General features: G+C 55.0%; 3 protein-coding genes across 5 annotated transcripts in view; 1 reads left to right on the top strand and 2 right to left on the bottom strand.

Annotated features, from left to right (window-relative positions):
* Positions 1-20,629, top strand: part of RARRES2 (retinoic acid receptor responder 2) — a 647,965-nt gene that overhangs the window by 575,359 nt on the left and 51,977 nt on the right. The window lies entirely within an intron of this gene.
* Positions 5,979-9,155, bottom strand: LOC126951630 (zinc finger and SCAN domain-containing protein 2). Of its 2 annotated transcripts, none has more exons than XM_050785930.1 (2): positions 9,017-9,155; positions 5,979-6,878 (listed from the first exon to the last, which is right to left on the bottom strand). In XM_050785930.1, exon 2 carries the CDS (start codon positions 6,848-6,850, stop codon positions 6,239-6,241), a length of 612 nt encoding a protein of 203 aa, XP_050641887.1. In that variant the 5' UTR covers positions 6,851-6,878; positions 9,017-9,155; the 3' UTR covers positions 5,979-6,238. The 2 variants fall into 2 exon arrangements, with proteins under 2 accessions (XP_050641887.1, XP_050641888.1); XM_050785931.1 differs by having other exon boundaries at positions 8,980-9,095.
* The window catches only part of ZNF775 (zinc finger protein 775), a 153,796-nt gene continuing 148,947 nt past the window's right edge, over positions 15,781-20,629 (bottom strand). For both annotated transcript variants that reach the window (XM_050785880.1, XM_050785879.1), the window contains one exon: positions 15,781-17,906. In XM_050785880.1, the coding sequence (XP_050641837.1) occupies positions 16,324-17,906 (1,583 nt within the window). In that variant the 3' untranslated portion in view covers positions 15,781-16,323. The remainder of the gene's footprint in view (positions 17,907-20,629) is intronic.

Consider the following 20,629-nt stretch of genomic DNA (forward strand, 5'->3'; position numbering starts at 1 on the left):
CCAGACAGCGGGTGGAAGAGCCATGCTGTGCAAGCCGCCTGCTTCTGTGCCCAGGACTGGCCTTTCCCCTGGTGTTTCCCTCCTGGACTGCGTCTGTACTCCAGGAAATTTCTATACAGCCAGGCTGGGCAGGCCAGGTCAGGATGGGCCCTGCTGATGGGTGCGCCAGTCCTGGAGGGTGGGGGTGGCGGTGGCTGGTATCTGGGCCCCGAGACCTTGTCTCTACACCCCAGGAGCTTGCCTAAAAGGAAACCTCCGTCATTGTCCTCCCGGCAAGCAGCAGGGCCAATGGAATGTCTGAATCAAAGGCCCTCCTTGAAGGGCAATGGCAAAGTGGCACTGGGTGTGACAGCAGATGCTGACCGCCTGGGATCTTGCGCACATGCAGTTTCTGATTAGAGTCTGGGGTGGGAATTGCAATTGTCGTTAATAACTCCCAGGTGACACCAACGCTGCTGGCCTGGCCTCTCCCTGCACCACCTCCACCCCGTCCCCATAGCAAGAGTGTGGGTCTGCTGCCTGGAGTCCATCGACCTGTCTTCTCGTCTCTGGTTTTCCTCTGCTGAACAAAACCTTCCCGCTCTCAGCACGTGGACTCTAGGTGCAGCCGAGCCCCCTCGGCCATGGGTGTGCGTGTGACAAGGCCTTTCAGAACCCTGCACTCCCCTGGTCACCGAGACGGGTCTAGCAGTGGGCACTAACCCAATTCAGGCCAGCAAGAGTAGGCCCTCCGCTGTCTCAGATCCATTAGAGAAGGACTGAAGCTGCCAGGCAGAAGGCTGAGCTGCCGGCTGCTTCTTCCTGGCTGGGTCCGTGTGACCATCGAGTCACTGTACTTTTCATTTAGACGAGCTCATCATTTCCTTTTTTTGAAATCTGAGTTGAACACAGAGAGCCCTGCCTGATTCACTCCCAACATCACCCACCCATGTTTCAAAGGCACAGTCCCTAAGTTCCTTACTCGCAGGACCCTCCTGGCTGACAGAGGCCATGGAAGAAGTCAGAGTCAGAGGGCGCAGCACAGGGACATGGTGCCGAAGGGAGCCCACCGCACTCCAGCCAGGCATTCCATTGACAGGAGGGAAGTTACTTACCCAGGTCTCATGGCCACCTGGCAGCAGGCAGGACAGAGGGTCAGCTGTCCAGAGCGCTCTGCGAGAGGCGGTCTGCAGCCAGGTCCTGCTTGGGGGTGGGGGGGCCAAAGAGGGACAGTAGAGTCTCTGTGCTGCGCTGTGCACTTGCATCCTTTACACATCTACTTGTTCACTCCTCACAACTCCATAAGGAAGAGAAGCAGGAGGGGGACTAACATCAGGAGGGGTGTGTGTTTGGCTGAGACCTCCCGTTGGAGATGGACCAGCACAGAGGCCTGGTCTCCTGACTCAAGTACTCTTAGCGGTCCACTGCTCAGGCACTGAGGGAACTGTCAGATGCTTCTCGGCAAGTCTGGCCTCACCGTGGGCTGAGCAGGCAGCAAGGGCTGCAGCCCCTATATCTGTTAGTCAGATGCAAAAAGAAGTCACTGTGCAGGTGCCGGAAGCCTACAGCAGCTCATCACTGAGGCTTTCATGTGTGTCTTCTAGGGTCTTTGGTTACCAGGCAACCTTGAAACACAATTCCCCAAGAGATGATGGAGGCAGAGACAGAGGCCACCACCCTGCTCCCCACTAAGCCCCAAATGACCACTCCTTACACTAGCTGATGTCGAGAGAACATTTATTTCACTCAGTCAGCTCCCGCAGGCGTCAGCGACCTGTAGAAATATCCAGGCTGGACGACCACTTCTGTGCACTCCTGCAGAGCCGAGGGGAGGGGTCCCTGATGCTCCCACTGCCCCAAGGAGATAAGAGCCTGAGGCCTCCGACATCCACTTTTGGCCCAGGGGAGCCAGCCCACAGCCCAGTAAAAGGCACCCTCGAGTTAACTCACATACCCTCTCCCCACGTGCACTGCCCATTACCGGCCACCGACAAGCTCCGGCGCTTGAGGCAGTCGACAAGTGTTTTCCTGAGAGTTAGAAGCCCAGTTCGGTGCTAGACCCTGGTAGGGCTCAAGAGGAAATGACAGTCCCTTGCCCTCAGGGAGCTCACTGTCTAGTTGGGGACTCAAAACACACAGGAGACTGGAGCATCTGTGGGACAGCACGCAGTTTGGGGGCGGGGGCTCACACAGGGCCTGTTCGGAGAGGGAAGGATGAATGTGGGCTGGGTTGTTTGGGAAGCCGGGCCCCGTGGATCAGAAGGGCTTAGCTGGGTAGAGAAGAGGAAAGGGGACATGTCCGAGCAATACAGGGGAAGGCACAGAGGCAGGAATGAGCACAGCACAGTGATGGGCAGAGGGGGACACAAACTGCACCATTAGCAGAGAAGGAGTGTGTGTGGAGGTTTCCTCTAGGTCAGCCAAGGATCAGAGCCGGATTGGAAGCTCCTGGGGCTGGGAGCACCTTCTCATTCTCGGATCTCCCCCTGAGCATTCCGCTATTCCAGGGTGAGGCATACAGTAGGATGTAAGAATGTATGATCCAAACGGCATCGAAGACAGCAAGACTCCAGTGCAGGAATCCACAGGCTGCCCTCCAACCACCCTGACCCAAACCCATCCCAGCCCTGGTCAGTTTTGCCTTTTCTGATGTTCATTCTGGGGAAGCAAGTGAGAACTTGTGGCTTCCAGGCTGACTGGTTCAGGTGTGAAGATGGGAGGAGTCCTCTCCCTGCTGCCAGCCTGGGCCCTGTTCCCTTCAACTGCACTGCTGCACACTCAGAGAACACACAGAAAGCTCCTCCACCGACCTCTCCCCCTGCCCAGAGCCACAGGTACCAGGAGCGAGGCCCTCATCCTCTTCCTCCCCAGCCCACTGGGTTGAACACTTGGCCAGCTGGGAGGCACCGCTGACTGGGCTTGGTTGGTGGAAGCAGGATTCTTTCTCCCTGGGGCAGACTCAGACCAAACTCAAACTCAAACTCCCACCAGCGTCCACAGCAGTCCAGCTTCCCCTGAGACCACACAGTGAAATCAGAGCCCAGGCCAGGAGCAAAGGGCTCCTTTATGGAAGCCAGCGGCCAGTCAGGCAAAACAAGAAACACAAAACCAGAAGAGAAAATCTAGCCCAAGGGACCTCTGCCAATGTCTGGGGAAGGGAAATGAGGTTCCAGAAACCTGATGCATCATTCTTTAGGTCTGGGAGAAGGGACTGACTAAAAAGGTCTCCTCCTCGGAATTCTTTATTCCTGAACAAGGGAAGGAGGCTTGGCCAGGGGGAGGGAGGGGCACTACTTGTACAGTGGCCTTGACTCGGGGCTCAATGTGTGACAGGTAAGGAAAGGGCAGCAGGTGAAGTCCTCAGGGCTGAGGAGTCCAGGGATGGGTTTCATTCAGGGAGTCCAGTGGCTCCTGAAATTGCCTGGGGTTTTTGAGTCTATGTCAGTTACCTGTCTTCCTAGGGAAGGTCCGTAACCTTCATCAGATTTTCCAAGGGCTTCGCGTCTCCGAAGTGCTAAGAAGCACTGCTCAGAAAGGAAAATGGGCCGGGCGCGGTGGCTCAAGCCTGTAATCCCAGCAGTTTGGGAGGCCGAGACGGGCGGATCACGAGGTCAGGAGATCAAGACCATCCTGGCTAACACAGTGAAACCCCGTCTCTACTAAAAAATACAAAAATCTAGCCGGGCGAGGTGGCGGGCGCCTGTAGTCCCAGCTACTCGGGCGGCTGAGGCAGGAGAATGGCGTGAACCCGGGAGGCGGAGCTTGCAGTGAGCTGAGATCCGGCCACTGCACTCCAGCCTGGGCCACAGAGCGAGACTCTGCCTCAAAAAAAAAAAAAAAAAAAAAAAAAAAAAAAAAGGAAAGGAAAATGAAGCCTGCAGGTTTCATTCACATCTGGCAGAAGGTTTTGCCTCTAGAACCAGGTCGGCCACCAACTTGCTGTGTTAGCTTAGACCAGTCACTTCCTGTCTCTGAACTCTAGCCAAGTGGTGGACCAGGTGGGAGCAGAGAAGCCAGCTCTCCACACAAGCAACATCCTACCACCAGTGGCAGACAGTGGGGGCCTGTGACCAGGCAGCCAGGATGAGGTCTGCCCCAGCTGCGATTCCCACCAGGCCTGGGGAATCTGTCCACCAGAGCTTGGAATCTGCCACCAATTCCAGTCTCCAACCAGTCACCTCCACTGGTCACCGCAGTGCACCTCTTGAGGCAGGTCTTCTTACTGGATGTGCCCTCATGCCCAGGTGCAGTGCCAGCCAGGCCCCCACGGCACCCCATTCCTGGTCTCCATGTCCAGATGGGTCCTGCACCTACCGGGTCATAGGATCCTGCCCACTCCGCATCTGTCCACAAAAACAAAGAGATCAGGATCAGGTGTGGTGCCATGACATGGCCCTGCCCAGCCACCCCTCTGGGGCTAGGAGGGAGCGATCAGCTGGCCTACCCTGAATCTGTCCTAGGGCTTGAATGAATGTTCTTTGTCCCCTACCCAGCACTGCAAGGATTACTAATCCCATTTACAGATGAGACACCTTGGGTTCAGGGCATTTTGGTGACTGACTCCAGGTGTCCCAAGTCCCTGTTTAATTTCATCTTTGCCACCAATGCTAGTCTACAGCACCTGGGAGTAGAAGGGAGAGGACAAACAGTCTCTGAGGAGCCATAGCCACACAGCACCGAGGACAGGCAGAGGGGGGCAGTGGGGAGGGACGAGTCTCCAGCACCCAGCACAGGACTGAACATGCAGGTCCGCTCGAAGACCCAGCTCCCTTCCTCCCAAACCACTCCCAAGGATGCCATGTCCCCTTCAAAAACCCATACCACCCCTGACACCCCTGCCCCAGCTCCTATCACGTGGCCCCAAATCCTCCCTGCTCCATCGTCCACTTTTTAGCAGTGGAGCTAAAAGGTTCTGGGATTCAGAAACCAAAACAAAGCCCTGGTTTCCACCCGCTGTACCAGTAAGTACCAACTGTGGTGTAGGCAAGCTTGGCAAACCTGTTTCCTCATCTGCCAAAAGGCTGAAGAGGCCTGTGCCTCAGAGCGCCAGCTTGGAATCACAGGTCCTGGCTGCCCTCTTTCTCATTGCCAGAACTTGGCCAGGCCTCTTAGCTGGGGGCCTCATGTTCTCTTGCCCAGATGACCCAAGCCCCTCGAGGCTCCAGATCTTCCCACATCAGTCTGCCCTCACAGTGCCGCTGATTCTCCTCCTAAAGCCTAAGTCTGAGATCATAGCACTCATCTCTTTAAAAATCTCAGGGTCCCCGCCCCCTGACCACGAAGTCCTCTGTAGGGCAAACCTCCCCTTGGGACACCTGGAGTCACCTTGACTGACACCGCCTTGAAAACACCCTTCTACACACTTGCTCTTCCTAGAACAATTTTATTTGTCCCCATGACCTGGTTCAAAGCCATCAAACTCCCCTGGGTGACAAAGAGAAGCCAGTCACCCTTCTCGGTCTCACCCCAGAGCACTTTGTAGGTTGGCCCCACATCACACACCGAGTGTAAGCACCCCGTGACAGGGCCTGCGGTCCTCATGTGTGTCTCTGGGAGAGCCCTGCGTGGCACAGTCAGTGGCACATGGTGTGGCAGAATCAACTAAGGCTCTGTGCACCAGTGACCTCACCCTCTCTCATCCAGTAGCTGCAATATATCCCAGCGAGGAAGAGCCCCTCATCTATATCCCCAACTTACAGATGAGCAAACTGAAACATGAAGTGAAATGACATCTCAAGGACAGCAGAGAGTGTGTACAGGAGCCAGGAGGCCTGGGGGCTGAGGTTGGGCGTGGGGATTGTGGAAAGTGGCCCTCTCCAAGTCTCTTTCAACTCTGACATTCTGGGGATGAAGATCCGGTAAGCAGCTTGTCACAGAGAAACCTACAGCCCAGGACCCAGACCGCCCCACCTGCCATCAAGAATTAACACCACCCACCCCACCCCCACCACCCCCAGCCCTGAGAGGGGCTCTGGCCAGCCCCGCAGGTCTCACCTGCTCTAGGCCGGATGGGCCAGAGAAGGAGAACCATGGCAGGAGACTGAAGCAGCTGTGCGCAGCCAGCCAGACGGTCCCGAGGGAGGAACGCAAGGGGGCGGCCGGAGCCTGGCGGCGGCCCACACCTTCAAGAGCCCAAGCGAACGCTGCCCCTCTCCCGGGATCCCATCCAGAGAGGGAGCTGCGGCCCAGGGCCATCTCCAGGGGTCGGGGACGCACGTGCGGGGCAGGAAGCAGCAGTCGGCAGCAGGCCCCGGGCGCATCATAGCACGCGTCCTAAGTGGGCCGCCTGGCCCTCGGGCCCGTGGCCGTGGCTGCGCTGATGGGTCTTGAGCGAGCCCTCGCGCGCGAAGCTCTTGCCGCAGCGGGGGCAGAAGTAGGGCCGCCGCTCCCCGAAAACGCCGGGGCGGCGCGGGTGGGGCGCGGGCATGCGCGCGTGGGTGCGCTGGTGGTTGAGCAGGAAGCGCGACTCGCGGAAGCAGCGGCCGCACTGCGCACACTGGTGCGGCTTCTCGCCGCTGTGGATACGCTGGTGCGTGAGCAGGTTCTGCTTGAGACTGAAGCAGCGGCCGCACTCGGGGCAGGGAAAGGGCCGCTCCCCGGTGTGCGTGCGCTGGTGCACCTCGAGGTTGTGCTTGACGCTGAAGGCCTTGCCGCACTCGGGGCACACGAAGGCAGCCGCGCGGCCCGACCCGGCGTGTGCCTTCTGGTGCCGCACCAGGCTGGGCTGCTGCGAGAAGGTCTGGCCGCACAGCAGGCAGCGGTACGGCTGCTCCTCCGCAGGGTGGTGGATGACCAGGCCTCGCTCGTCCCCCAGACCCTCCTCCCCGTCCCCCGCAGGGGACCCGCCCCCGGAGGACGCCAGCTCGGTCATGGGCACTTCCAGCTGCAATCACCAGTCCCTAGGGAGACAGAAGCGGGGGGGGGGGGGGGGGGAGAGAGGGGTCGGGGGACCCGAGAGTTAGCCAACCCCCAACCTCACCTCCCACAACCTCCACCTTTCGCCCCGTTTTCTTTAAGCTCAAGTTCCCCTGCTGGGAATTGGTGTTCTTCCTCCACTGCCTTTTAAGTACGGCCTACACTCCTTTCAGGCCCTTCCCAAGAGCACCTTCTCCTAGAAGCCTTCCCCGACCTTTCCACCCCAGGCTTACACCGTGTGACACAACCATGTGGCCCTCACTCATCACACTGCACAAGGGTCAGTCATGCCACCTCTGTCCCCCGACTCCCAGCACCTTAAGGACAGAGCTGCCTTCTTTCAACCCCAGCACCTAGCACCATGTCAGCCAGCCACACAAGACACTGGACAGATGGTGATGAGTTTCAGTTAGGAGTTTCAGTTTCAGTTTCAGCTAGGATTTTCAGTTACCTTCGTCTAGATATGTCTTATCCCTCCAACCAGATCTCAAGGACAGAGGGAGGTAGGGAAGTGCACCCCAAACTTGGAGAAAAGGGTGGGATTATCAGTGATTTAGAGATATTTTTGCGAAGCTTAAAACAGGAAACAAAAACACAACCCTGTAAACTTGAAAGTGACCTCAGTTAACATTAAAGGCAGCAGCTCTTTGTTTATCAAAATGAGGCATGTGTTCAAAAGGTTTCCAAGTCACTGAACCAGGGTGTGGGCTCCCAGGGGGACTGGTCTCAGTGTGATTCCTCTTGGTATCCTCACAGCAAAGCCTGACCCAGGGCTGAGCAGCACACTCAGTGCCCAGCCAACACCCCCAAACCCAGCTCCCTTCATGCTGGTTCTCCAAAGGATCCTCTTCCCAGGGTACTGTATTCCTCTTAAATTGTTTCCCATTGTCCTCACAACAGCCCTGAGAAAGGGGCGGAGCAGGGTTATTGAGCCCCACTTTAAAGTTGGGGAAACTGAGGCTCAGTGAGGTCAACATACTTGCCAAGGTCACAGAGCAAGGGGAGCCTGGACTAGGCCTTAAGTCTCCTGCCTCACTGTTGAAAGCTCTTTTCAATGTACTAGCTGCTCAACAACTAAACACTCCTCAAAACACACACACACCCACCCCCCACTGCCACCATCCCAGCTGTCACAGAGCCATGCATTCCAAAGGGCCACTTCTCCTGTAGAGGTACTGTCTACCGCCACTACTCCCACGAACACCCCCCCCCGCCCACCGCAAAACTTGGGCTCCTGCAGAGCCCTAAGGCCTGCCTCATCCATTCTCCCCAACCCCATCAGGGAAGCGGACTGAGTGTTCCACTGGACCTCCCCGAAGGCCTCTCTTCACTTCCAGCCTCAGCCAACCTATCTGCAGAGTGAGGTCTCAGAGCCACCTCCTCTGTCTTCCCTACCCTCGAGGCCAGGGTGGAACTGACACCCTGGGGAAGGAGACAAGTCCTACTTGCAAGAGACCCCACCCACAAGTCTTTTCCACAGGCAACTGCACTGACATTTGCAAAGACAAATCATCAAAGTCCCCTTGGCCAATCTCAGCCTGGCCCTGTGACTGGGCAGCCTCCTCACTCTCCCCAGTTATACCCCTGACTGAGGCCCCGCCTGCACGTCGAGAGGCCCCCCGTCTCTCCCCCAAGTTCTTTCATCCCATGCCACACTCACAGCCCAGTTGAGCCCCTGCTCCTCCGGTCTCCGGCCGCAGCTCTTTTCTCTACAGTCTGTGCTGCTCAATGCAAATACGGTAACTCTCCCGCAGCGACTCCCGTGCCCCTTCTCCCCGCCCCCATAAAGACAGCAAGCCTCCCGCGACGTTGCTTTTATCAAATAGCTGCATTAATCGGGAGAGCTGACCCCACCCCACCCGACCTGACACACAACCTTGCCAACTTCTGCGGCCTGAGCAACCCTGGAGAAATATGGTAAACTCTGCGTCGCAACCCCACCCCCACGAAAATACGTAGGCCTCCACCCTGCTGCCGCAACCCACCCCGCCCGACTGCAAGCCCCAGCTCCCGGAGGGAATGAATGCAGCCCACCCCCAGTGGCCGCAGCGCCCCCCGCGGAACCACGCAACCCTGGATAAATACGTAATTAAGTCGCGGCGCTCCCACTCCCGGAAAGGACCTGCGCGGGACCCAGCAAATACGGTAGCGCGCCCGCAGTGACCCGCCCTCGAGGGTCCGGCTCTGGCCTCGGTAAATACGGTAACCTCTCGCCGCGGCCCCAGCGCGGCCCCGCGCGGACTCACATGGCGCCGCCTCCCGAGCCCTCCGTCTCCGCTGCAGCGCCGCAGTCGCCGGCGTCGCTGCAGCCGCACAGCAGCCCCGTGAGGCTGGGAGGTCTAACTCTCCGGCAGCCCGGCTGGCGGAAAACGAGGCTGCTAGCGCTGCGCCCGCGCCCGAGCGGCGACCATGCGGGGGCCGGTTCCTGGGCCTGAACGTCCGATCCGCCGATCCAGACGTTCCCCCTTTCGGGATTCCCTGAGGCCCGCATTCGGCCTCATCCCTAAATAGGCACCATCCCTATTTTCCTAATCCCAAGGCCAGGCCCACAAACCGCCCCCAGCGACCAGGAAAGAGGGTCGGACGGAGACGCCGGCCTTTCTGCGAGTAATACGGACTGAGCGCCGGAGCCCGGCGGCGTAGCGGCCCGGGGCGAGGGTTTCAGGACTGGAGACAACAGTCAAAGGGGCCGAATCGGGGAGCTGCCCTCGCTGACAGTTTTGCTGAAGTCTGTCTGACTGTATGGCCTGGGTTATATCACTAAGAGTGACCAGAGGGAAAGGAAGAAGACATCTGGTCCCTACTGACCACACCTCCTCAGAACGGAACCCGCAGTCAAGCCAGAGATATCCCATAGAAGAGCAACTTAGAATGTCTGAAGTAGCAGCGGGTGTGAGAGGGCAGAACCAAATTACAGCTTCCAGCTGCCATTTAATGATAATGTCCCTTAGTTGGACATAACTTGCCTTTTACAAAGCCCTTTTCCATGTATGATCTCGTGGAAACCTTCCAATAACCATGTGCACCCTAGCTTGTGTGGGTATAGCTTGTGTGGGGTATTAATATTATCCCATTTTATAGATAGGAAAATAAAATTGAAACACAGAGTGGCTTCCTCCAACACCCACAGCTCTAAGTAGCAGAGCCCAGATGGGGACACGGCACCGTGACCCAGCTTGAGTTCCACTGCACCGCCCTGGGACTGAGACACTCAGACATAAATAGGGTGTGACAACAGGGAAGTAAAAACCTGGGCCCCAGTGAGAACGTGCCTGACGGTGTACATTTGACAGACAAAGAAACAGAGGCCTGAGAGGAAAAGTGATTTTAAAAGTCACAAGTGGTAGAAGAACATTAAATTGGCTTTTTTCTCTGTGGCCTTTTTGTAGCTGCCAGGTGGAGAAAAGTGACTCTCCAAGTCCCAGGCAGGGATCCTTGCAGCAGACAGTGGATGTGGCAGTTGGAGTGGCGCTGTCCCTGATGGAGGGTGTTGAGAGACGCGGGCCTCCCGATATCATGAGGGCCCCCTCTGCAGCTCTGTAGGTGCCCACTGTGCCTTCTGGAGCCTAGGAACTGGAGAATTCCAGGTGGGAGCCCCTAGGCTGTAAAATCAGCCCCTTCCCCCAACACCAGGCGGGGAGGCCAGGCCTGCCTGCTTTCACAGCTCACTCGGAGAACCAGTCTGCCCCACCCGGCCCCACTCGTCTGCTTGTGGCCTCTGGAGAACCCGCTCCTACCCCAACCCCCACCCCATCCCTTCACTGCTCCTGGAGACACCTCACTGCTGGATGTGGGACTTTTGGAGTTCCTCGTCCCAAGGAAATTGGTATTTTAAACAGAGACAACAGGAAGGGAATACTGGAAAGACAAACGAGTCCATAAGGCAGATGTTGAGTTCCCACACATTGACACCAGCACCCCAGGTGCTCATGACCAACCCCACCTGTGCCTCCACTCAAAGCACATCAACACTGCCCTGCTCTCCAGCCCCTGCTGTCACCTGCCAGAGCTCCCAGTGTTCATCTCCTCTGCAGACCAAAGAGAAATGGGGACACTTGGTGAAGACCATGTTTTTCAAAAGCAAAATCAATAATATGCCTGAGGATGTCTCCCATATTTTTAGCAGCATTTTCTAGGTAAGCTGAACCAAAATAGAAAGGAAAAGAACACAGCTAGGGGATGGGGGTGGACACAGACACAGGCAATACCACCTCAAACCTGCCGTGTCTCAACAGGGAAGCTAAGGCCCAAAGGGCTCCCAGAGGCCTCCATTCTCTGCTCTGCCACTGTAGTTTGAGCTTAGGCACTTCACTTCTGTAGTTTCGTGCACACACACCCCCCTCCTGTCTCCCCCAAGGTTCCCCATCACCCCATTCTTAGGGGCTGCGGTGAGCACGATGGAGTGCCAATATGGAAATACCCTGCAAACACAGCCTTGCTTCATGCTTCCTCATACAGGCAGCGCAGTGGCTGGCACAGGGATCACCACTATCCTGCCACGTGTGGCAGCTGGACTCTGGACCTTAACAAAGACCTGGAACACCCACAACCAAGGCGTCCTGGAGAACAGCAGACCCGGCTCCCGTGTGGGTAGACGCGTAGCTCATGGCTCCTGTAGAGCATGGGTAGACGTGTAGTTCAGGTGAACCCTGTCCCAGACTCTGCACTGTAGTCACTCTGGGGCACAACAGGTGGACAAACAGATCACCCCATGGGCCTCCTCAGGGCAGCTCCAGACCCTGCTCCCCTCATCCTCCAGCTCCTCCTGTGGGGCTGCGTCCCCAGGGCTTCCTCACTCAGTAGGGCAACCATCTCCCCCTTGAAAAGCCTCTCCCATCTCCCCAGGACTGGACATCAGTCTGATCTCTCTCTCTAAAGCACCTTATGCTGATCCCAGATTTGGAATTTAGCACACTTTTGTTTTCCCCACCAGGTTATGAACTTCAAAGGGCAGGGACTATTTTAGCGTCTCTGTGTCCCACACATCCAGCGTATAATAGGTCCTCAGTCAATGTCTGTTTAATGAACGTATGCTCCTCTGCAAGCTACTGATAGCTAAGGCTGCGCAGAGAGAAAAGATGGCCCTAAGGGTTTGGAGGAGAAGGAGTGCTGATGCAATGTGAGGAATGAGGAGGTACAGGCAAAGCTGCCGCCCCAGCCACAACTGTGAGGGCTGAGTGGCTCTGCAGAGACCTGGATGAAGATGTGAGGCTCAGCGTGAGGCCTCATCTGCTCCAAAGTTCTCTTTCCTTGGAATTAAAACCCAGTATGTGACCTATGACATCAATTCAAACCCTTAAACTTGCAGCAGGCCTGCTTCACACTGGGGATGGTTAATTCTTTGTGTGGGTTAAGCTAAACAAGGGAAAACCCTTTTTTCCCTTTCCATGGGCACAATTGCTCTGCAAGTAACCACTCTCGTTTATTAAAACAACAATAGCTACCGTTTATTGAGTGATTGCTGTGTGCCAGGCACTATACCCCCATGCTTTACATAAGTTACTTGCCCAAGGACCTGTGGTTTAAATGACAAAGCCAGAATTGAACCCCAGAACTATCTGGCTCTCACCTAGGTGGTGAGCTGAGGGGAGAAGGTGAAGGGAAAAGAAACAATGTTTCTAGTTTCTTATCAATAGGAGTGTCATCCTATCATCCCTGGGGCTGTGCTGCCTGGTAGCTACCTGGGGCTATTTAAATTAATTAAAATTGAATAAAGTTCAGTTTCTCAGCCGCACCAGCCACATTTAAATTCTCAATAGCCATATGTGGCTAGTGGCTATGGTCTGGACAGCACAGAAATAGAGCGCTGTCATCATCTCGAAAAGTTCTCTGTTGAACAGCCTGTTTAGGACACCTCCTCCAAACCCAGTCAACCCAAGAGGCTGTTCTCTTTTTAACCTAAGGGATAACTTAAGGGAGTCCCTCTCTCACTGCCCCTGCCACAATCCAGGAAGAACAGTGATAGTGAGAACACGCTATTTTTGGCCCCAATACTCCTCCTCCTGCCTAAAGGCCAAAGATATTTCTTTACCAAATTCAAACCACTTAAAAATAATAACAAAAGGTTTCAGGAGCATCCCCCACTCCCACCAGTTTCCCTCTGCCAAGTCCCTGAGGGGCCTGTGCTATTGCATGGCTGAGTGGCCGCCTCTGGTCACTGCAGTCTACCCTCTGTCAGGCACCTCCCCTGGGGCTGGGCAGTGGGACACCAAACCCTCTCAATGAGGCTGACCGCCTTACCGGACGACTTGAAGCACGTGTCCTTTGCCAAAAAACAACCATTTTCTGAGAACTTACACCATTTTTCTTAGCTCCAGACTTGCTCCTAACAAAGAAATACAAGGATGACGTAGGCAGTTCCAGAAGCCCCAACATCACGAAGCTCCCCTGGCTCCCCATGCCAGCCACTGCACTGCCTGTACGAAGCAGCGTGGCTGCGTTTGCAGGATGTTTCTACATCTGTGACCACGTGGCCACAGATCCCCACTGCAGACCTGCACTTACCTGGCCTTGGACAGGATACAAAGCTCTGCACTTACCTGGCCATAGACCTGATCTAAATCCTTTTAAGTCTTGATTTGTTTACTCATGGCTGTTTTCTGTTCCCTTGGCAACCACCTTAATCTCAGCATGCTCCAGAGTATTTTGGATTGTAACCCACTAGGATAACAAACCTGACCGTCTTGTCTTGGACTTAATGACAATGCCTCCTCCTAAATATCCTGTGACCCAGGTTTATCATTTTAAAATGAAAGAGAACGAAAACTGAGGAGGACAGTACCACCCCATCCTTGCAGAAGGCTGCAGTGTGACAGCAGAAGCAGCTTGTGCTAACAGGAGGCCTGGGATCTCTGTCAATTTGCAACAGGACCTGGTGGACAGGTCACACTATCCCCACCCCCACCCTCCTTTCCCATGTATTACTGCCCTGCCTGACTCATGGTACGATTAAATGAGATAATGGATTAGAAAGCCTTGCTAAGAGAGCTGGGGCTGGGAACCATTTTTTAAAGAGTTGAACATAAAAAAAAAAAAAAAAAAAAAGAGTTGAACATAAAGGTCCCAAGTCCTGTGCGTATCAAAATGATTTTCCACGAAGGTCCTTGAGCTCTTCAAGGGTAGGGGCTGTGTCATGGGCAGCATCCCAGAATGATACCTGGCACACAGCAGGCTTGTTTAATGAATGAATGCTGTGAAGTCCCGGCCTGGTCAGTGAGTCATATACCTCAGTCATTCTTTGCCTGAGGGATTTGACCCTGTCCCCTTTGTGACCCAAAGCACCCATTTGTGGGAGGTTCAGTCACCTGGGATCAGCGAGCAGGCATTCTCATGAATTGGTGCTGGAGAAAAAAGCTGCAATTAGGCCTCATTTTTTTTAACCCCAAGTCCTACCAGCAAAGCTATTTGACTTTTTTGATCATTAAACAAGCCACTTATGGAAAATAACACGTTCTGTTGTAAAGATGCTCCTGCAGGACTGATCTCGTCAGCATCTGCTCACATGTGCCCTCGGGCACCTGATTCACAGGGACCCAGTGTTTCTCTAACCCAGGAATGAAAGACAGGACTCAGTGAGGCCTGAAGTGGGTGGGCTTGCTCAACGTGATTTCAGAATTTGGCAAGTGGCAGAGAGAAAAAAGCAAATGACTCCTGAACCGCCCCCCTGGTTAAAGCAGGGTTTGAGGAGCTGCAAGGCAGTCAAGCACTCCCTGGTGCAGTGCAGGGTGGAAGGGGAGTTCCAGGAGAGAGGCAGGACATGAGAGTCAGGGAAGCCCCTAGGGCTGGTGTCAGGTGGAGGGTGCCCAGGAAAACCCTTCTGGTTTGGTTTCCCGTGGTCCTAAGTGCTGAATGCTCAAGCAGGTGGTAGCAACCCTGGCGTACAACACCCCGTGTGATTTCACACTGCATGGTTTGTGATCAAAGAACTGCTCGGGGATGCAGCAGCCCTGGCCGAGTGCTAACCATCATCGGCACTGTTACCCTGGTAAGCCGTAACAGTCAGGGCGGCCCTCCTGGTCCACCCATCACCTTCCTATGTCCTTCCGTAGATCTACAACTGGAGTTTTTTCCAGATATAGAGGATTAAAGAACAGTGACCAGAAGCCAGGCTGAACGGTGGCAGCTCCCAGAAGATGACACTTCCCTGCATACAGAGAAGGATCTGGGCTGTGAGACGTGGGCAGGTGTACTTCTTCCTTCTCCAGAGCCATGGTGGGGTGGTTTCTTCCTCCTACCTCCCAGCTACCCAACCCTGGCACCCCAACACCCATCACCACCCTCTCCAATTCCCTCCTCTCCTCTGGGAAGATACCATCTGCGGCCACAGCCTGGGCTGGAGCCCTGGGCTCTTCTGTCAGCGCCAGGGGCTCAGACAACCCTGCTTTGGAAGTGTGTAAGGGGTGACCTCTTGGGGCAGGAGGCCGAGGAGGGTTTGTGGGAAGAGACTAAACTGACTTGGAGAGGGGAAGAAGGAAAACACCCCTGGCGAGATCTGGGCATGGGGAGTGCTGTGCCCCTAGCCTTGGGCAAATGGAGCTCTGAGCACACACAGACCCGGGCTTCAGCTTCAGCCAGGGTGGTTCAGAAAGGCAAGTGAGACCATGGGGAATATTCCATCCATTTTCTCTTCTGCAACACCAGACTGATAAGGATCCAAGCCAGTCAAGTCAGCCAGCCCACTTCAGACATGCCCCAGACAGGAGTGGGAGCAGCGTGTCTGGCTCTCTCCTGCACAGCTACCTCCTCAGGTAGCCAAGCCTCAGCAGAGCCCACCCGGCTCGTGCCTGCCTGACCATCACACGCATACCAGTTCTACAGTCGGGCCCAACCACACACACACCCTGGGCAGGGGGCAGGCAGGGATGGAGAAGGACATAAAACCACTCACTCCTTCCAAAAATATTTATTGGATTCCTACGACGTGCCAGCTCTGGCCCTAGTGCTGGGAATATGCTTGGCTCTCCCTCGCCACAGCTTCTGGCTTCCATCCTTGGTATCACCGAGTCTTGGCAACTCTCCTACAGGGGCAGCCCCTGGCCATCCTGAAGCGTGGGCAGGACCAGCTGGTGCTGCAGCTGACTAGTCCAGACCTCAGCCACTTCACACCAGGAGACTTTCCCAGCGTCCCCAACAGGCCCCTCACTCGCTGCTTGAAGCCTGGGGTCCAACCTCTGAAGAGGGTGGTCACATCCGGGCCCGCGGTGAGGAACTCGGATCTTCCCTCCTCCTCCTCCCTCAACCCACGCTGGGACCTTTCCCAGCACCCTCTTGGGCCCTTCTAGAACTATTCTCAGCCCTTCAGCGCCTTGAGGAATCTACCGGTCCTGCTATGGGGAGTTCTAAGAGCCAGCAATCCTGGCCACACCCACTCCCCACACACACCCCACAAACATCCCCCGCACCACCACGGGTCCGCTGAGGTCCCGTCCACTAGCGCGCCTCCTCCTTGGGGCTGCATGCAGGGGCCGCGCGATGTACACGCTGGTGCTTGAGCAGATGCTGCTTCTGGCTGAAGCCGCGGCCGCAGGCGGGACACAGGTAGGGCCGCTCGCCTGTGTGGTTGCGCCGGTGCCGCGTCAGATTGGGCTTCTGGCTGAAGCGGCGGCCGCACTCGGGGCACGGGTAGGGCCGCTCGCCAGTGTGGATGCGCTGGTGGATGGTGAGCGCCGACCACCACGAGAAGCTCTTGCCGCACTCGTTGCAGATGAACTGGCGCGGCTCGCCAGGCCCGGTGAGGCCCGCGCGTCCCCGGCCCCACAGCGCGTCCCGGGCCCCTGGGGACCGTTGGGAGCTCCGCGGCCGCGCGGCCAAGCCTGGGATGGCCTCGGCCTGCAGCTGGTCGCCCGGTTCCCCGGCCGGAACGGCGGGCTCAGCGGCAGCGTGGGCGCGCTGGTGGGCGCGCAGTGCGGCGCGGCTGCGGCAGCTTTTACCGCAGCTGGGGCAGGGCGCGGCCTGGGCGCCAGGCAGGTGCGTGCGCAGGTGCTTGAGCAGGTGCTGCTTCTGGCGGAAGCCGCGGCCGCAGTGCGGGCAGGGGTGCGGGCGCTCGCCCGTGTGGTTGCGCAGGTGCCTTGTCAGGTTGGGCTTCTGGCTGAAGCGGCGGCCGCACTCGGGGCACGCATAGGGCCGCTCGCCAGTATGGATGCGCTGGTGGATGTTCAGCGACGACCACCAGGTGAAGCTCTTGCCACACTCGTTGCAGATGAACTGGCGCGGCTCGCCCGGCCCCGAGGGGCCGGAGACCGCGGTCCGGGCCCCAGGCTGGCCCCACCAGCCCTGGCAGAGCCCCAGCCAGGCCCACTCGGGGCGCCCCCGCGGCGGCCCCGGCCGCAGGCGACAGGCCCTGCGCGCCGCCGCGTCCCGAAGCAGCTCGTGCAGGCCGGCGCGGGAGCCCTGGCGGTCCCGGGCGTGCGCGCGCTGGTGGATGCGGAGGCCCACCTGGTGACGGAAGCAACGCTCGCACTCGGGGCACGAGTGGGTGGCGGGCCGGGAGTGGGTCTTCTGGTGCTTCAGCAGGTGCTGCTTCTGGCTGAAGCGCCGCGCGCACTCGGGGCAGCAGAAGGGTCGCTCACCAGTGTGGTGCCGCTGGTGGCGCGCCAGGTTCGGCTTCTGGCTGAAGCTCTTGCCACACTTGCCGCAGAGGTACGGCTTCTCCCCGGTGTGGGTGCGCTGGTGGATTTTCAGGGACGACCACCAGCTGAACCTCTTCCCGCAGTCCAGGCACACAAAGTGACCCTCGCCGGCGGAAAGCGAGGGGCTCAGGGGACCGGAGGCTGACCCGGGAGCCCGGCCTGCCAGCCCCGCATCATGCTCAGTGGGAGGGGCCCACCTTGGACTCCCAGACTCCTCCTGTCCCCCCAGGGCTCGAGGCCGCCCCATGGTCTGGCATGGCGGGAGGCCCGGGTGCTGCTGGAAGATGTTCTCCTTGTCCTTCTCCGCAAGCATAACCTGCGGTGCCAGTATCTGCAGCAGCCGCTCCGGCTTCTCCTGCTTGACCTTCATCACCAGCCCAGCTCCTGCCAGAGGCAAGCAGGAGAGAGGAGGGAGAAAGGTCACTGCTGCTCCGCTAGGTGGGATGGAGAGAAGGAGCGAGAGGGAAGGGGTGTGGGAAGGCAGAGAAGGGCTGAAAAGAGAGCACGAGAAAAGGCAGAAGGGAAAGATTTTAAAACGAACAGAAGAAAACAGGGGCAAGAGAAGAAAAAAGAGTAAGGAAGGCAGAAAGGACAACAAGGGCAGGTTAAGATATAGAAAGGAGTGAAGGAGAAAAATACAAGAAAGGAATCATAAATGAATTACTCGGGTGCCCAGGTCACAGGATCCCTGAGACGCTGGCTGCTCTACCTTCTCCACCCTGAGGCCCAGGAGATGCAGAGAAGGTTAAAGAAACCAATCCAGTGAAATCTGCTGACCCAAGGGGCAAGGAGAAAGTGGCCAAGCTGCAAAACATACCATTATTTTTCTAAGAGGATCCATGTGCTGGAAGCTTTCTAAGCAAAGGCATGCCCAGTCCTCAGTGGTCAGGGAGACCAAACCCTGGGTCACTGCATCACCGTCTATACCGGCGGGGCCCCTGCTCCAAGGCAGAAGCCATGGTGGGGGAACACTTCACCTGCTGGGACCTTGGCTGTCTGGCAATTCATCTTCCTTCAACAAAACCAAGAACAAGAAAGTAGGCCAGAAAGAAAGACCTCAGCATCCAAAAGAGGTGTCGCCTTGCCTTTGTGTTAAACCTAATCCACTTTGCTCTCGAGGGTCCCACACCCACTGCTCCCAGCCCACATCTTGGGCCATACACAAGTCTACAGAGGCAGTTTGTTTTCCTAGCTCAGAATAAGAAGCCATAAGGACACTAAAGAATGCTTACTGTGTGATTCCATTTATGTGAAGAGGAGAAGCCGGCAAAATGAAACCAAGAGTTAGAAGTCAGGATAATGCCCTATTACAGAGGGCACTGTAGGTGGAAGGCAGCATGGGCTCTGAGGTTCTGGCAATGTTCTCCATTGATGTGGGTGCTAGTTACAGGGGAATGTGTGCTGTACAAGAATTTATAGAGCTTGTGATCTATGCACATTTCCAAAAAGGTTTACATGTAATAAAAAGTAGGTGGAATAAAACAGCTGTGAACAAAGAAAAGAGAAAAATCTTTAAACAGATGTCAATGTTACAAAGACAACAAAATAACCCCAAAGGAGGTAGAAGAACAGCATTAATAAAGATAAAAACAGATTATAGATAAGGGACATGTAGCTGCAAAAAGGATTCTGAAAATCCCCAAATACTATATATGGACTTTATATAAATAAATTTGAAAATCTATATACAATAGAAGATTTTGCAAGAAAACGTAAATTAAAACTGACCCAAGAGTAGGTGGAAAATCTGACGACATAAACGACTAAAAGAGCCTGAGAACATCTCAGTCTACCTCAAAAATGGGTAACAGGCTCTGTAACTGTATAAACAGGTGCTGCTAAAGCCTCAAGGGAAGGACCATGTACACCTTATATAAACTACTACAATGAATAGGAGCAAAGGGAAAGAGAAATCTACAAGGTTAGCATAACTCCAGTATCAACCCAAGACAAGAATGGCGGTGGGCAAAAGGTTTATCATTCTTTGAACAGAGACACAAACATTAGCAAAGCAAGTTCAGTGGTATTAAAATAATAACATACCCTAACCTTGCTGAGATTTTCCCCAGGAAAGCAAACATGGCCCAATATAATTTATAACGTTACCTTATTAAAAGTGAAAAAACTCCCAATAGATGTGAAAAAGTCATACGATAAAATTGAACATTATTTCTAGAGGAAAGGTTCGAAGGAGGGAGAAGGTAGAGGAGGAGGAAGATGAGAGGGAGGGAGGAGGGTAGGAGAGAGAGGGAGGGAGAGAGAGACAGAGAGAGAGAGAAAGAGAGAAGAAAGCTCCTAGCAAACTAAGAATAGAGGAAACTAAGTTGACAAAGAATCAAAGAATGTACTCTAGAAATTACAGCAAACATTATAACCAAAGGCAAAAGATTAGAAGCCCATTACAGTCAGCAACAACATGCAATGCTCACCATCCCTGAAATCAGTTGGCTGTCCTTGAGGAACTAGCCAAGGCAGAGGGGAAAACAAAGAGAAATGCATCAACACGGGAAAGGAGAGGAAACTGCCATTTGCTTATGATTATTAACAACCTGGAATGTGCAAGGGAATCCACTGAGAAATAGAAATAAGAGTTCAGCAAGATTGCCTGGTACAAAACCATACAAAAATCACTTTTTAAAAAATGTCAACACAAGTAACTAGGAATATACCTAATAAACATGCAAAACTTATATAAAGAAAACTTTTAAACTTTACTAAAGAGATAAAACTAAATGAAAGGAGCAATATATCATATTCTTAGATGAGGAGCTAAGATGTTCTTCACTCTGAAATAATGTTTAAATTCAGTGTAATCCGATTTAAGTAAATTGTAACATATATCATCTATACAAATTGCCCAGAAAATCCTAAAAATGAACAAAGACGACTTTGGCTTATATGACATTAAAAGCAAAAATGCTACTACCCTACACATATGAATGGCTAGAATTGAATAGAATAGAATGAATGGCTGGGCACGGTGGCTCATGTGTGTAATCCCAGCACTTTGGGAGGCCGAGGCGGGTGGATCACCTGAGGTCAGGAATTCAAGACCAGCCTGGCCAACATGGTGAAACCCCATCTCTACTACAAATACAAAAAATTAG

This window comes from Macaca thibetana, chromosome 3, assembly GCF_024542745.1.
Source record: "Macaca thibetana thibetana isolate TM-01 chromosome 3, ASM2454274v1, whole genome shotgun sequence".
NCBI classification, from domain to species: Eukaryota; Metazoa; Chordata; class Mammalia; order Primates; family Cercopithecidae; genus Macaca; species Macaca thibetana.